Source organism: Falco cherrug, chromosome 13 (genome assembly GCF_023634085.1).
Source record: "Falco cherrug isolate bFalChe1 chromosome 13, bFalChe1.pri, whole genome shotgun sequence".
NCBI classification, from domain to species: Eukaryota; Metazoa; Chordata; class Aves; order Falconiformes; family Falconidae; genus Falco; species Falco cherrug.
This window is the reverse complement of record NC_073709.1, coordinates 34,876,033-34,891,441: the sequence shown is the minus strand read 5'-3', so window position 1 is coordinate 34,891,441 and position 15,409 is coordinate 34,876,033. Positions and strand designations below refer to the sequence as shown.

Below are 15,409 nucleotides of genomic sequence, written 5' to 3'. Positions count from 1 at the left end.
TCACAGGTAGTCTGCTCCCTGCCTGCCTGCTGGATAAGACAGCACAGGGAAGATCATAGTGTGTTCAAAAGTAATACCCCAATCAATGCAGACTGCCCACCTGTCTGATGCAAGACAGCTTTGATAAGCAGTATAGGGAGGCTTGGTGAGTCTCCATACCCCTCTGTTACTCTGTGGACTTCTTAAAGTTCACCTGGGACTGTGTCTTTTTTCCCAGCTTTCTTTGGAAATCCCTTGTTAACCTGACCTTTTTTAATGTACTATTTTGTCCACTTGTGATGTTCTTCTTTTGGATTACTCCCCAGACTACATAAAAAGCCAGTGTTGGGATGTTGCCTCCCAGGGCTGAGCAGAGAGGTTGCCTTCCTCACCGTGCTGGCAGTGTTTAAAAAGATGAAGAAGGCTGACGTGCTTGAATGCCCTATCTCGGGCACAGCTGCTTCAGTGAAGGGGCTTCTTACCCTCTGTACTGTCGCTGCCTGCAGTTCCCTGCAACCAGATGTGATGGCTTCAGGGGAGGTAGGTATGTTCATCTTTCAAGCAGGGGAGTAGAAAAGATGCTGTGGGGAAAATACACTCAGGAGATTGACCAGGGGTGGCTGTCTCCCATAGAACTTCGTAGTCTGTGGCATTTTTTTACCAAAAGAAAGTCAGTGTTTGCCCATCTTATTTAATGGAATGGTCTCGTATGTTATAAACCATTCTCGTTGCCAGCAGGCTGCCAAAATTTCCAGATAGGCAGCTTAGGGAAGGAGAAAGGCTCACAGCAGAGGAGATGTTGGATGGCAACATCTTGCAGCAGTGCTGTGCTGGAAACTGAGGCTGGTGTTCATGCTGGAGTCCAATGCTTTTGCTCTTCAATGTCAAGTGTAGCCATATCAGGTGGGCTGGGTCAGACCTGAATGCTGAGGTCAGTTCTAACTCCTTCTAAGAGATCCAGCCGACTTACAGAGGTGGAAACATGTTAGATGGAGGTGGTCTGTCTCCTACAAGTGGCCTCAGCCATGCCACTTGGAGGGAGGAGTTGGTACCCCACAAGTTGTCTCTTCCCACAGGTAGAAAGTGATGGGTGGCTTATCCTGCATCAGGCAGAGGCATCTGGGTGTGGTGTGATGGAGGTCAGCACAGAGTCCTCCCCAGTTTGACCTCTTCGGCAAACAAGTAGCTGAGAAGAAGCAGTTTCCCATGGGCTATAGGGAGAGAGGAAAGGCACCTGGCTGCTGAGGGTACCCTGTCTGCAGGGTGAGACATACCCTGACTATGACCAACTTCTCTCCACCACTGATGACTATGGCCTAATTTACTGTCAGACAGTTTACATTGATGATGCTCAGTTTTAATGACCTGTATGTCAGAACTTGGGCAGCAGCCACAAACCACAGAGCTAGAGGACAGACACATGAGAGGAAATTATGCCACCAAGAACAGCTGAAACTGGGGCAGCCACCCCTGGGGCACGAGGTGTTTGACTGACAGTGCTTCCCCCATCCTGCAGGAGCTGCAGGGCCACGGTTGGAGGCTGCTACCTCAGCCCAGAACTTCAAAACCCATTTTCATTCTTGTTTGGGGATATTACTGGAAATCACAGGTCAGCAGTGGCTCCAGCCAGTTAACCCTGTCATGTACCCATCTGCATCCAGGTTTCTTCCCTGGGCTCGTGGAGGGCTTGTGAGCTCTCACTCAGCAGGAATCTGCCCCGTGGGAAAAGCAGAGCTGGAGAGAGGGGAACAGACTGATGTTTGTGGGTAACACATCTGAAAGCACCTGCCTTCAACCTCAGAAATCCCATTTGTTCACATCTTTTGGACAAAGCAACTGCAACTTTAGTCACCTTCCCCAAGACTAATTCAGGAAACGGAGCTGCAGGTAAAATAAAATTCCTTGACTGACCTTTTTTTTTAAAAACTCTGTCCAAATCACTAGTTGCCTCTGTTGTTAAATGCTTCATGCCTGTCTTCAGCCAGTCTTGGTGGCCAAGTATGTCAGAGCTGGGTGTCACCACCACAGGGGCCACAGCTTTCCTCCTTAGCCCTCAGGCAGTGGAGGGAGGCCTGCAGCAGCTAAGCTGTTTTGTGTTGATAACCACACCTATATAGATATTTAGATGTCTATAGTATCTGCACCATATCTACCACCATGTGTGAGCAAATCTGGGCACTATCCTGGCTTGAGAAGATCCATCTTCCCCCCCTCTCCCCATCTGCCACTGCTTTTGATGCTGCTGCTGCACAGCAGCTAATGCCTTCTTTCTTAAGTGCCTTGCCCGCTGTAGTGACTCTGACACAGGGTCTGCTCCTTGCTGTGCTCGCATATGGCAGCTGTTAGAACCAGAGTGAGCACCGGCAGGACCCCAGCCAGCCTGTGTTGTTGAAGACGTTCCCACCGCCTCGTCTGGTGCCTGGCAGCTCCGTTTGGCCCTTGTCTTCTCACAGTATTTATCACCCAAACATCCTTTTCTTGTAGGTGCAACTTCTCATACAGGTCTCATTGGAGACGGAAAATTGATATAAATTTCCTCTGAATGAGGCTTAGCTCATTTGCAGTGCCTTGGCATCAGCAAGGTGTGGTTTAACCAAAACAACCACAGCGCTGCTCATTTTCTTGGCAGCAATGCTGAGAAACTGGGTAGTGGAGCAACCCCTCGGCTGACTTTGCCCAGTCAGACATTTATGGCCTCTCATCAAAGAAAGGCAGGGGGATGTGAGCGTGCTCGCACTTAATTTTATGGTTTTTATAGCGGAATTGGTTTGACTGGAAGTTTTCACAGCATGTTTGTTCGTGAGTCACATATGAATAGGAAAGCAGAGGTGGAATCCTTTGGGGTGGTGTTTTGCAGCACAGTCTGAGTGACTTGGCAGTCTCTGTTTTCCAGGCTCCTGAGAGCGAGGATAGGAGCCTCAGGGTGTCTTAAGCATCAAAGGAGGCGGCTACACAGTTCTGGAAGTGCCTGCAAGAAGGTTTTTGCAGCCCAGCTGGGCGCCTCATCCAGGTAGACTTTTGAAGGACTTCTTACGAGTCTGACGTGTTTAGGAAGTGCTAGAAATACTCCGGGAAAGGGACCTGCACCTTCCAGGTCCCCACAGCAACCAGAGAGCTGGTTCCTCTGTTTCCTCCGCAGGAACTGAGACAGAGGTGTCCGTGGGTGGTGGCTGAGGCAGCCTCCTGTTGGGAAGGAGGCTTCAGTTTCAGGCTTGGTATTCCTGAAATATGTATCTGTGACTGGTGCCTCCAAGCTCTGTCTACAATGCTGAGGTATTAAATCCTTGGCTCCATCACTGTTTTGCTTTTCCTGTCTATTTAGAGGAATATACGGTTGCTATTTAGCACATACATGGCACCAAGCACTCAGATCTTGGTAGGCGCTTCTGTCCACACTCCTCTCTACCTGTCTAAGCTACCAGAGGGTTTTGCAGATTTTCATGCAGTTTGAAGTTTTGCAAAAAAATCACGGGGAACTGCATGTTTTCAAGTATCTAAACTTGAAGATTGATCTGATACTGAGAACAGGATTACCTGGCAGCTCCAAGGTTGGAGAAAGCTTGGTGGAAGTAGGGAAAAATGTTATTTTGGCAGGCTTTTGAGAAGCATAACTTTTGGGCAAGTGGAACAGCACATAGATGACAGAAAAAATAGGTAAGGATGTAAAAAGTTTGGTTTTTTGTTTTTTTTTTTTTTTTTTTACTTAAGGGATCTGTAGAAGGCAACTTTGACAGTGCCTTTGCCATCCTCTGCTTATTTTGTTTGGCATTTGCTGTTTGCTCATCCTCACAAACTTCATTTCCCTGTGTCTTTCCCACCACCCCACCTCCCCCCCTTTAAGAAGCAGAGCATGAAGCTTTGCTAAACCCAAGCCTCCTTGTCTCAGGAACTTTTGCAGCCACAAATTTTGGAAAACATGACTCCTTAATACTCCTTTAACATTTTGAAATAAAATTAAACAACCTAACAAGACAATCCAATTTGTAGCTTGAAATTAAGTTAGAAAATTAAATGACACTTTTTGGGCTAGGTTTTTAGCCAGTTTAAACTGTTCCATCAGTCAAAGATATGCTAATTAGCAGAAGCTGAAAAGATCTGTCTCTGCAAAAAAAACATATAATGCTGTTAGCTGAAATTTTAAACTAACTTTGTACTTTTTGTTGCATTGGCTAAAAATACATACATATATATATGTACATATTTACAGAGAAAGAGGGACCATTTCAAAAGAATAAATTAATTTCTCTGTAGCCTATCATATTTAAACAAAAACCTATGTATCCTACGAGATAAGAAGATTGCCTCCTCTGACTGGATTTTTACAAAATAGTTTTGGGATGAATAGCCATTATCTCAATGAGTAAAAACACTTAGCACAAGTGCATGGAGATAAAACCAAGCATTTCAAAGTCCTCTGCAAGTGTGGGCTGTTTTAGCTTTGGAATTTGCAGCATTCAGGATACAACGAGGCTCAGAAGCTGCCTGCAGTTTTCGCCACAGAGCTGGTGGCTGAAGAGTAAGGCTGATACTAGATAGTTTACTCAAAATTCTTAGAGTCCCACTATTGCATGGCTGTTTTAAGCTTCCTTGTTTGTTGGTTTGTTTTTTCTAAATAATGATACCTTGGGTTCTTAAGTGACTAGATCCAAACCTATAGGCAAAGTGATGTTTCTAATTTCTGTAGACTGAAATGTGTTGCTCACGGGTGGGCGAGCAGCAGAGCACCCACCCTGTGTGTTCGGGGTTGGCGGTATGGAGGTGAGAGGCAAAAAGCAGGGAAGAGAGCAGGAGCCAGAGTGCAGTGATTGCTATGCAGCGTTCTTAGCAGCAAGCCTGAGCTTACTTCGGCCATGCTCAGCACTGCCTGACATGTGTTGGTGCTTCATCCAAACGGAGACAACTGCAAAAGAGCCCCTGGTACTTCAGGTTGGTGGTGGGAGTGTGATACCAATACAAGCTCCACCGAGGCTGTCTGGAGGCTTTAAAGGCACTGATGTGCTTGACAAAGGACGGAGTGCAGGCTGTGCCCTTGGTCCTGCTCATCCCCTCTCTTTTTTTTCTCTTCATCCTGCTGTTGAGCATGGCCCACAAAGCCTCCTCCTCATCCCTTCCTCAGGCTGGGGGTTGGGAATACTGCGTCGCCTCTCCCCACGTCCATCTCACAGGAGAGGCACACCAAGTGGAGCCTGCCTGCCGGCCTTCCTGGGATCAATGGGAGATTAGGATCTCCTTCTGTACTGCTGTGATTGACACACATAACCCAAGTACGGCAGGAAAAAAACAAGCCATGAGCTTGCTGGCTGCGTAGGGCAGATGGTGATCTAAATACTGCTCAGTGGCAAATGGCTTTCCAGTTAAGTGGAAGCTGCTCAGGAAATGCTCTGTCTTCATAACAGAGAAACATTATTTTTTTTGTACAAAGGACAAAAACCTTGTTATTTAGAAAAAAAACACCTCTGTAAACCAAAGAAAACAAGGTGTCATGGTTGATGTGTACTTGCATGGAGCAAACTATTTCTTGCCAGGCACTTGTATCCTACAGGTATCACAGTTTGAGTGTCTGTCTATCTGCTCCGTGCTGATGCATTCAAAGCTTTCTTGCTGATGCAACCCACATCAGCAACAGTGGAGGAAATCAACAGCCACAAAGGAAGAAAGCAAAACCTGAATTCTGAAGAAAGGAGCAAGGTATAGAAAGAAGCAGCAGATGCTGATATTTCAGGTCCTGCCTGCTTTTGAAATTCATAAGGATGCAGCTAACACTCTACAAACAAAAGTACATTTCCCTCCACTCAAATTTTAAATTCTCTAGAGGTAACAAATGTTGCAAACAGACAGTTCTTGGTATTAGTTCTATTGTACATGGTGAATGCATACCACACTCCCACACTTGTGCAGGAAAATTGAACAGTCAAAGCAGAATCTAGTTACACATTCCAGATATATCTACTGCTCAGCTCAATATATTCATTACCTGGTATTGTTCCATAGCCGCTTTCATCAATAGACATGAACAATGCCATATACAATAAATTGGCATTCATATGGTTATGTAGATTTGATAACTCCCTAAGCAAACTGTCAGTGGAAGTCCTCTGGAAAGGATGAGTTTCCACATTTTTCAGCAGACTGGGTGCAGATGGGGCCAGAGTATTGCAAAGGCTGCCTCATTCCCAGGAGAAACTGGGAACCTGCTTTAGCTGTTGCTCTGACTTGTGAGTTTGGGTCCAAAAAGCATGGTTAGATAGGGAGCCCCTGAGATGTCCCATCACCTGTGGATGCTGGCAGTTCAGCCAGCTGGCCTTATGTGTGGGTTTCGATGCAAACCTGAGAAGAGCAGCCTTGCCCTAGGAGGTGTTGCAGGGTATCTGCAAACCGCTGTGCAAGAGACTCCCGCCCATATCCTTGTGTGTTTAGTGTCTTTAATGTCACTGAGTCAGCCTGAGCACCTCTCTCTGGCAATCCATGCAGTTGGGAAGGCTCTTATGGCCACCAGCCTTTGCTGCAGTGCTGGATCTGAGCTGGGATGGGAAAGAAACCTAAATCTTGGGGGACCTCAAGTCTGGTAGTCTCCTGGAGAAGAAACAAATACCATGAGAGATTTGGTGCTTATAAAGAACAGTGCCTGCCTGATGTTTGACTGTCAAAAATGTATGTTCCAAAAGAGCACCAGAGTATCTTGCTAATGAAACACATGTGAGGAAGTCTGGGGGAAGACTGCTGCCCCTGCCCGGTTTTTGTTGGAAGGTGTATGCAGGAGCCGTGGGCTGGCTGGTCTTACGTGTTTTATTATGGGGTCACAACACCACTTTGATTGCATGGCAGAAGGTCACATGGTAACTTCTGGTAGACTGATGATAGGGGTGAGATGGACAAGCTGTTGGGTGCATATTTGGCCTTTCCCAGCTCTAGAGCAGCAGCAGCAAGCTGTAAGCCAGGAGAGCTTGGGAACAATTACTCAGTTTCTGTGTCAGGTTTTGCCATATGAAACATCTCATGACACTTGTCTCAGCATCCAGGACCCACCTCTGCCCCAGGTGCCACTGAATGGAGAGGCAGCCTTGTGCTGGGTCCATCTGCAAGGCTGGGAGGTGGCAGTAACTCCTTCACCTGCTCCCGGCCTGAATTTAGCCTCAGGGGTATTACCTGCCTCTTGCAGTTCTTTTGCAACCCACAGCAGATAAGCAAGCAGCTGAGAGTCTCAGCACTGGTGGCGACTGCTACTCTTTCTTGATTTAAAGGACCAAAGCCCAGAAGGTCCAAGGTTTCCCACAGAAACCCACTGGCTCAGGACTTAGGACAATTTGGGCCACTTCTGCTGGGCAGCTTATAATCAGAAGCATATCCCTGGATCCGCTGGCATTGCTCCTTCTGACCCTGCCTGTCTGACAGCTCTTGGCTACCGGTGCAGGGATGCTGCTGCATCCCTCATTTCTCATGGAACTGAAGTCAAGGAATGTCACATGTTTGGAAATAACCTGTCTCTGGAGGGATGTCTGACATGTGCCACTCTACCAGTGCTGCAGTGTTTGCTTTCCTCCCTGTGTAGCTGAAATGTTGAGCCTCTGTTTGCAGAATTATGCTGCGATGGAGAGACGGGATGCAGCTTGATGCAAGCAAATGTCGATTTATTGTACAGAAGCACGAGTTTATATATACTTTCAGAAGCTGCGCGTTTTAAACGGATTGGATCTTGAAGCTAAGCCTTGCATACCAGGCAATCCCCGACTGGTGGTTAACTACCAGCGATTAACAGCAAGGTGTTACCTCTCCTTGGCCCGTCCCCCCCACTCCCCTATGCTCTCTCAGCATGACTCATCATGTTGATTGTTGTGTCTGTTCACGCTCCTTGTCCTCCCAGGGTTAGTGACCTACAAGCTCCAGCACATTCCGCTCAGCTAACTGGTTGCCACGCATGGTCCTAATTTCCAGCCCGCTCCTGCAGAATTATTTTTTTGTTTACCTACTGTCGGAGTCCTGAGGGCACTGATAGGCCTTAATGACCCTGAGCAGAGACCTCCACCCATGCACCCTGCCCATGAGCCAGGGGCCCATTCAAACTCAGGCCTGGGTCCCTGGTCCCTGCCTGAGCTGTGCTGTAGATGTGTCCGCCCACTTTCCGTTGGGCTCAGACCGTTGGTCACGGGGAGCCCACGGCCACCACAGGCAGCAGGGCAGAGCCGTGCTGGCACGCAGCGGCGCTGGCAGGAGGCAGCCTCTGGCCCAGCAGCGCTGCCACAGCACCAGCACCCCGCTTCCCAGCCTCGCCGTCGCCGGCTGGGCCCCCTCCTCGCTGCACGGCCAGGGCCCTCCTCTCCCGGGCAGGATGGGCCAGGCCAGCTGCTGCTGCAGCTCCAGGTGGGCTCCCCCCGGGCTCGGGGACACGCGGGCACAGCTGGGCCACGCAGCACTGGCGTTGCTCACGCCCGCCGCTCTCTGCTCTGCAGGGAGGCTCTCAGCGACGCCGAGCCGGTGCTGAGCGCGGACGTGCGGCTGACCCGGGGCCGCAAGAGGAGCGAGAGGCGCCTGCTCCTCCTCCACGAGGAACTGGTGGTCGCCAAGTTGCGGTAAGACCCTCAGAGCCCAGGTCCTTGTCCCCAGCCCCGGCCCAGGGACACCCTGGCACCAGCCCCAGGCCCCGGCCCCTCGGTGCTGGAGGCACCAACATCCGTCCCAAGGGCAGGTGGGGGACAGGGCTCTGCGCGTGGGGACCCAGCCCAAGGAGCCCCCCTCCAGCTCAGTGCCCGCCTCTGCTCTCTGCAGACATGGCACCAGCCTGCGCCCACAGCTCCGCCTGGCGCTGGACCAGCTGTGGGTGCTCAGCAGCGGGAAGGAGGCTGCGGGGCAGGATGGACAGGAGGAGGAGGAAGGCACCGATGAGGACAGCACCTCTGTCATCCTCGCCTGGCCCACCGGCTCCTGCATCGCCACTTTTGGGTGAGTCGTGGTCGGGCAGGACAGCTTCCCAGCCGTGCCCACGCCATCCCGTGAATACTGGCCTCTGCCTTGCGTGCAGAGCTGGGCAGGGAGCAGGCAGCTCGGTGGCAGGGAGGGAGGGATGGGGGATGTTTCCCCATCCTGCATCCCCTCGTCACCTTTTGGTCCCCAGAAGGGAAGGGCAAATGCAGCTGCTCAGGCAGGACAGAGCAACCCAGGGCTTGGACAGCGCCTCTGTCCCCATGACCAACGGTCTGAGCCCAACGGAAAGTGGGTGGACACATCTACAGCTTGGACAGCGACGGCCCCGTCTGCAAATGCAGGGGGACTTTGCCGCTCGCCAGGTGAGTTTGGGAAAGCAAGGAAACCACCTGCAATGGATTGAGCTGTGCTCACTTGTCCCGAGTGTCACCATGCAGGTTGGGCAGCCCACGGGAGGATGTCACCTGGACGGACAAGGACAACTGCTGGGCAGCGCCTGCTGGATGTGCTTCTGCGGGGACACGGAGAACTCTGCTGCTGCCCGCAGCTTGCAGGAGGGTAGGGCGAAGGCTGGCACAGGCTGACCCCGTGGCACGATGGCTCTCAAGAGCCTCTAAGTCAACACCTCCGAGCCACAGCCGCGGTTCCAGCTGCTGCCTCCCTGCCCATCCTGCCGCACCACACAGCACCGTGCTGCCGGTGGGGCAGCGCAGGGCAGGGCAGGCGCTGGGACCGCTGGCCTGGGGTCTCCATTGGTGGTGTCTTACTCCGTTTTCCTTTGCAGCAGGAGGGAGAAGCAGCAGCAGCAGCAGCAGCACCAGCAGGAGGAGGATGGGGCTGCCCTGGCCCTTCGCCCTGCGGCGCACCCCGGCCGCTGCCCAGGCGCCAGGGCAGGCGGGCTCCAGCTGCAGCAGGGTGCTCTTTGGGCAGCCCCTGGCAGCCCTCTGTGGGGAGGACAACACGCTGCCCCGGCCCATCCAGGTAAGCCAGCCTGGACAGACGGGGTCCCCAGCCCTCCCTCCGGCTGCTCTGGAGAGGGCCTGCGTGTCCCCAGCAGCTGCGGGGACAGGGCACTGGGCTCTGCACCCCCAGAACCCGCTTCTGGTCCCAGACCCTTTGTGGCGCTTGGGCAACCATGTCTGGGGCAGAGCTCTGGTCCATTCTGGGCATTCCTGGGGAACAGCGTCCCCCAAAGAGGGGGGAACCAAATCCTGCCTCTTCCTGCCTCTGGGGGCTTATCAGAGCTTTCTGACTCTGTCATTGCAGGTGCTGACCGATTTTCACGGGCTGAACCGCTGTGACTCCTGGGCCCCTGCAGCCGCTGTTGACAATAAAAGAATCTTTTCCCTCTCCTGACCGTGTCTGCCATAGGGTCTTCTGGAGTGGGGAGCGCTTGTGCTGGGGTGGACCCTCGGGGAGGAGATTGGGATGGTCCCTTGCCCCAGCACCCTTTCCAGCGGGCATCGGGGCTGAGCTGAGGGGCTTTAGGAGGAAAAGCAAAGCACAGAGCCACACAGGAGGGGGAGGTTGGAAGGGACCCGTGGGGGTCCTCTGGGCCAAGCCCTCTGCTCCAGCACGCTCACCTAGAGCAGGTCGCAGAGAACTGTGTGCCCTTGGCCTTTGAAGATCTCCAAGGACAGAGACTGCACAACCTCCTTGGACAACCTCTGCCAGCATCGGACCACCCTGAAAGGATAAAGTTCCTTTCTCATGAGCCGATGCAATGTCATGTGTTTTAATTTGTACCCATTACCTCCCGTTGCTTTCAGTGGATACTCTTGAGAAGAGCCTGGCTCCTTCATCTTCATTCCCTCCCAGAAGGTTTATAGTTACATAGATAGATACTATGTACATATCTACATGGCTAACACCACCACCCCATCTTCCCTCCCCCTCTCCCCCGACACACACAGGTTTTCTTGTCTTAAGCGTGCCAGCTTAAAAGCACCAGGGTAAATTTGGCTTCCTTGATACTCCTTTTCTTCTGTGTAACGTCTGTGTGGTGTGTCCACCAGCTTCATGCCTGCAGTGCTGCTCCTCTCTCTGGAAATGGCTCAGAAAGGGAAATGAAGCTATGGAAAATAGCAGCCTGTGCAAAAGAACAAGTTAACTGGACTAGAACTACTCAGCTGGGGAAAAAATGGCTTAGGGAAGACATGCTAAGGATGTGAAGAATGATGAATGCTAAGGAGAGGCCATAAAGGGACTGGTTACATTTCAGCTTCCAGCAAGACTCAGCTGTTGTCTAGGTCATAGTGAAGACAAAGAGCAGGTTCCTCATAGACCATGCACTTAAAACCGCTGCTATACACTGTAGAACTTAAATGGTGTACAATCACAGCTTTTTCTTGATAAAAATCCATCCAGAAAATATTATTCTTAAAGGTAACCACACCTGGGAACTGTAAGCCCATTGCTCCACCTGATTTGGGACAACTGTCCATCTCACTGTGCAACAGCCTGGAGCAACAGCTTTTTTCTCCTCCAAGCTTGGAAGCTCATACAACTGAAAATAGAAAATGGACTCATATTAAAACATGAACATTTTAATTTATGCATCTGATTGATATTATGCTGTAATTAAATTATATTCCCATGGTGTGTATAACATCAGGGTTGTAGTAATACAAATAATTACTAATTAACTCTAATCAGATCAGTTAGCAAATGGCAGATTCCAGATGAGTAAGCTGGCCAACAGTGTGTGGTGAGGAAAGCCAAGGAAGAATGAAGAAAAGCTAATTTGTGCTGATGGATAAGGGAGGAAGTGAAAATAACAGGAAACTGATTTTTAAGAGAACTCTCCTGCCAAAGAAAACAAGAATGCAATCTTAAAGGATCCTCTAGGCAACAGTCCTCACCCTGCAGCTCAATTCTTGGAAAAGCCTCCACTTTGACCTGTCACACTGTGCCTTGACACCCTCCCAAATGCTCCTGCCTCTCACTATGCTTTGGTGCTGAAGTAAATAAAGGGCCAGTACACAATACCTTCAGCCAAAGGAACCCTCCTAAGCTGCCTCCCAGCTGACAATTCTTTGATGATGACAAGTGATGATGGCACTTCAGTGCCTTTCTCGGCATGCCAGCAGCACCTTGGCATAGGAATTTGGGAACGAGTTCCTAATCAGTTGATCCCACTCATCTCCAGGTAACTGCAGTGCTGCAGAGGCAACTTTGAGCTGCAGAGATGGCTGGATTGGGAAGGCCCGGGCATATGTGGTGGGAAGAGCAGTGTGACAAAATACCTGGGCATGGGTGTCAGGAAGCACAGGTCGCAGGAAAGTACAGTATCTGGATGGTGCTGAAGATGCAGAGAGCCCAGCTTGAGCACACTAGAGTATGTCTCCCAAGGCTTCCTCTCTAACTAGCAGATAATCACAGCCCTCTGACATGTAATTCAGAGCATTAATCTCTTGTTCTGAATTGCCCTCTGGAGACACTGATTTCTCTCTATTAACTACTGCAGGAGCCAGCAGAGAATGAGTCCAACAGGAGTTCAATGTTTTGCTGCAGTACACACCCCAGAGATACAGACATGATCATCTCAGACCTAAGGATGCTGGACTAGCACCTGAGCAATGTGACAGCTTAGGAAATAGTTGCAAGTGTTTGGAGTTCAGGGTCTGGCAAGATCCAGAAGGCAGGAAAAAGGCTGTTGCCTGTTGCCCTTGCAGAGCCAGATCAGTTGAGGACATTGTGTCTAATGTTCAGAAGAAGGTTGATGTCAGGACTGGGTGGGAGCCAGGGGCTTGGGCAGCGTGGGCTGAACAGATGGAGTGTGTGTCTTGGTGCCTGCAGCTTCTCTTCTGAGAGCACCAGCATGGAGCTGCTTGGCTGTGTCCTCAGTGCCATGAGGTCCCAGCTCTGTCTAGCATGAGCCCCATCGACCAGCACTGGGATCATGTTTCTCTGAGCTTCTGGGTTTGTTCCAGATGTGTGGGAGCAGCCTCTGTAAGGGGAGACCAGGGCATGAGAGGAGCAGATGAGGACATAAAGCATTCAGCTTAAGAGTTTTTTCCCCATTCAGGTCGTTCTCAGACCCCTGCTGGCAGGGCTAGGTCCTCACCTTCAAACTCTGGGAGTCTTTAGGACAGGGGAGATTTGTGGAAGGTATGTGACAGCAAGAAAAGAGGATCTGCCATTGCATGCGCTGGGGAGTCTTTCCCAGGCAGAAGTAAATGCTGCTGGAGACGCAGGTGGCACAGGGCAGATCCTGCCATGGGGAGCCTTCTCATGGGGAGCCTTCTCATGGGGAGCCTTCTCAGTGCTTCCCTCGTGCTCTTGCTGAATGGGGTCAGCTGATGCTACCTGAAGACATGTATTGGGTTGGAAGTAGCCTGACTTCCCCTTCACATCTCCCACTGACTGAGTCACCCCGTTGCTCACTCTTTCCCTCCCAAGCCCCTGCCTGGCTCTCTAGCAGCTGCAGGCTGAGCCTGGGCGCTGTGGCTTGGCCCTACTGCCAGCTGTGCGGGCTTTGCTTCCCTGCCACGCTTTAATGCACAGCGCCAGGTGTGAGGAGGCCATCCTGTGGTCTGCACCCCGGACGATAAAAGCATCCAGGTCTGCCTTTGCAGCTGGCCATAGCAGAAACCCAGCTTCACGTCCCCACTGAGCAGGGGCGCACAGCACACCCGGGATCTGACGCGGGGGACTCGGGACATGCGCTGCTTTCTGCTTGGCGCAGCTATGTCACTGTCGGCTCAACACATTTTACCTGTCCTCTTTCCGCCTGCCTCTATCAGAGGGCACCTGTGGCTCAGTCTGCTAAAGTGTCTAACCCTTCGGCTCCAGGATCACGAGCTTTACTGCACTAAAGGAGGAGGATGTGCTTCCAAAGACAGATTGCCCAGTGCAGAGGGCTTAGGATAGCTCTTCTTCACAGGACCGAGGAGAATTTCTCTGCACATCAATGAAGTATGAGAATCTGGGACTGGGGCTTCCTATGTGATAGCCAATATTGCAATCCAAACATCTGTTTCTGGCTTGAAACAGCAAAATATTGTATTTCAGCAGTTCCTAAAAAAAAAAAAAAAAAGAAAAAGAAAGAAACCAAAATATTTTTAAACAGTTTGGATCTGCCAAACAAATTTTCAATTAAAAGAAAATTCAAAATGTCCTCTTGCCAGCTGGACTGCAGTTTGATGGGTATCAAATATTTTAGAGGCAAATAATTTCAAAAGAAAATAGCCTGTGTTACATCTCAAAAAGGTCAGTGAGAAATATTCTGCCATTGTGAAAGGGTTTCACTTTTTATTTTCTCAATTATAAAATGTCCTTGAAACAAACATCTTCCTTCAGCCAAGCCTTCCTTTAGATTAAATGGCATTTTCTGATGGAAAATGTTCTAAGCAAACATAAAATGATTAGAAAATGTGACCAGCTCTAATTGCTGCTGTGTGCCAAGAGTATGGCAACAGGTCCTTTTCTTGGAGGGCAGCAGGAAAAGGGAAGTTGCCTGAGCTTTTTTTTTTTATTTGATGATTCAACAAGTCACTGGCTGCTCAGAAGTTACTGGTAAGAGTTCACAGGCAAGACTTCAGAAATCATCAAATGAACTAATTTATCAAATTAAAAAATAAAGCAAGAAGAAATTGCTTTAGATTGTGCCAGGGGAGGTTTAGATTGGATGTTAAGAAAAAATTCTTCACCAGAAGGGTTGTCAAGCCCTGGAATAGGCTGCCCAGGGAGGTGGTTCAGTCACCATCCCTGGAGGGATTTAAAAGACGTGTAGATGTGGTGCTCAGGGACATGGCTTAGTGGTGGGCTTGGCAGTGCTGGGTTAACGGTTGGATTCAACGATCTTAAATGTCTCTTCCATCCTAAACAATTCTATGATTCTATGAAAATTCCTGGAATCATCCTTCCCACATGGATGCTGAAAAATTTTGGCCTTAACTATGCATGCTAGAAGAACCTCAGGGAAGAGAACGGTGCAGTAGTTCATATTCTCTTTTTCCTCAGGGATGGACCACCAAGCACTGGAATAAAAGTTTTGCTCCCACCCCTAATCTACACAGGGGTTGTATCTGTCACCCAGTGGATGGAGTGGGGCACACAGTAGCTGGTGAGGTGCCAGAGATGTGCCATGGGGTTTTGCTACAGGTGACTCAGGTGACAGGACACTGGCTCTAGGAGGCTTCTCATTGCACCCAGATTGGCAGGTCAGTGTCTGTAGCTGATGATACTCACTGATCCTCAAAAGGTCTTGGGAGCAGGAGGGAAATGCCCTTTTTACTGTCCCATGGACCAAGGAATTTGCACCTTCCGTGAGAGCCACAGAGCATTGCACAGCTGCGCAACAGTCTGCAATCTGCAGCCAACCCAAATGACAATGCAGCTCAGGAAGGAGGGAGTGATGTGCAAAGCCAGACCTTCACTCTGGGAGACGAGGGGAGAATTTTCTACCAACCCCAAGGGACTGTACAGTCCTGCTGCAACACAGAAAGCTGTTGGATGGAGGCTAAGAGGAAGAAGAAGGTCTTGCCCTACCAAGACATCTGGAATGGTG

General features: G+C 50.3%; 1 protein-coding gene across 1 annotated transcript; it reads left to right on the top strand.

The window, feature by feature from the left end:
• The first annotated feature begins 678 nt into the window (after window positions 1-678).
• Window positions 679-9,866, top strand: LOC129737295 (uncharacterized). The gene is made up of 5 exons (XM_055726011.1): window positions 679-686; window positions 1,852-1,866; window positions 8,427-8,546; window positions 8,743-8,916; window positions 9,089-9,866. The coding sequence occupies exons 1-5, from the start codon at window positions 679-681 to the stop codon at window positions 9,480-9,482; spliced, it is 711 nt and encodes a 236-aa protein (XP_055581986.1). The 3' UTR covers window positions 9,483-9,866.
• The last annotated feature ends 5,543 nt before the right edge of the window (window positions 9,867-15,409 follow it).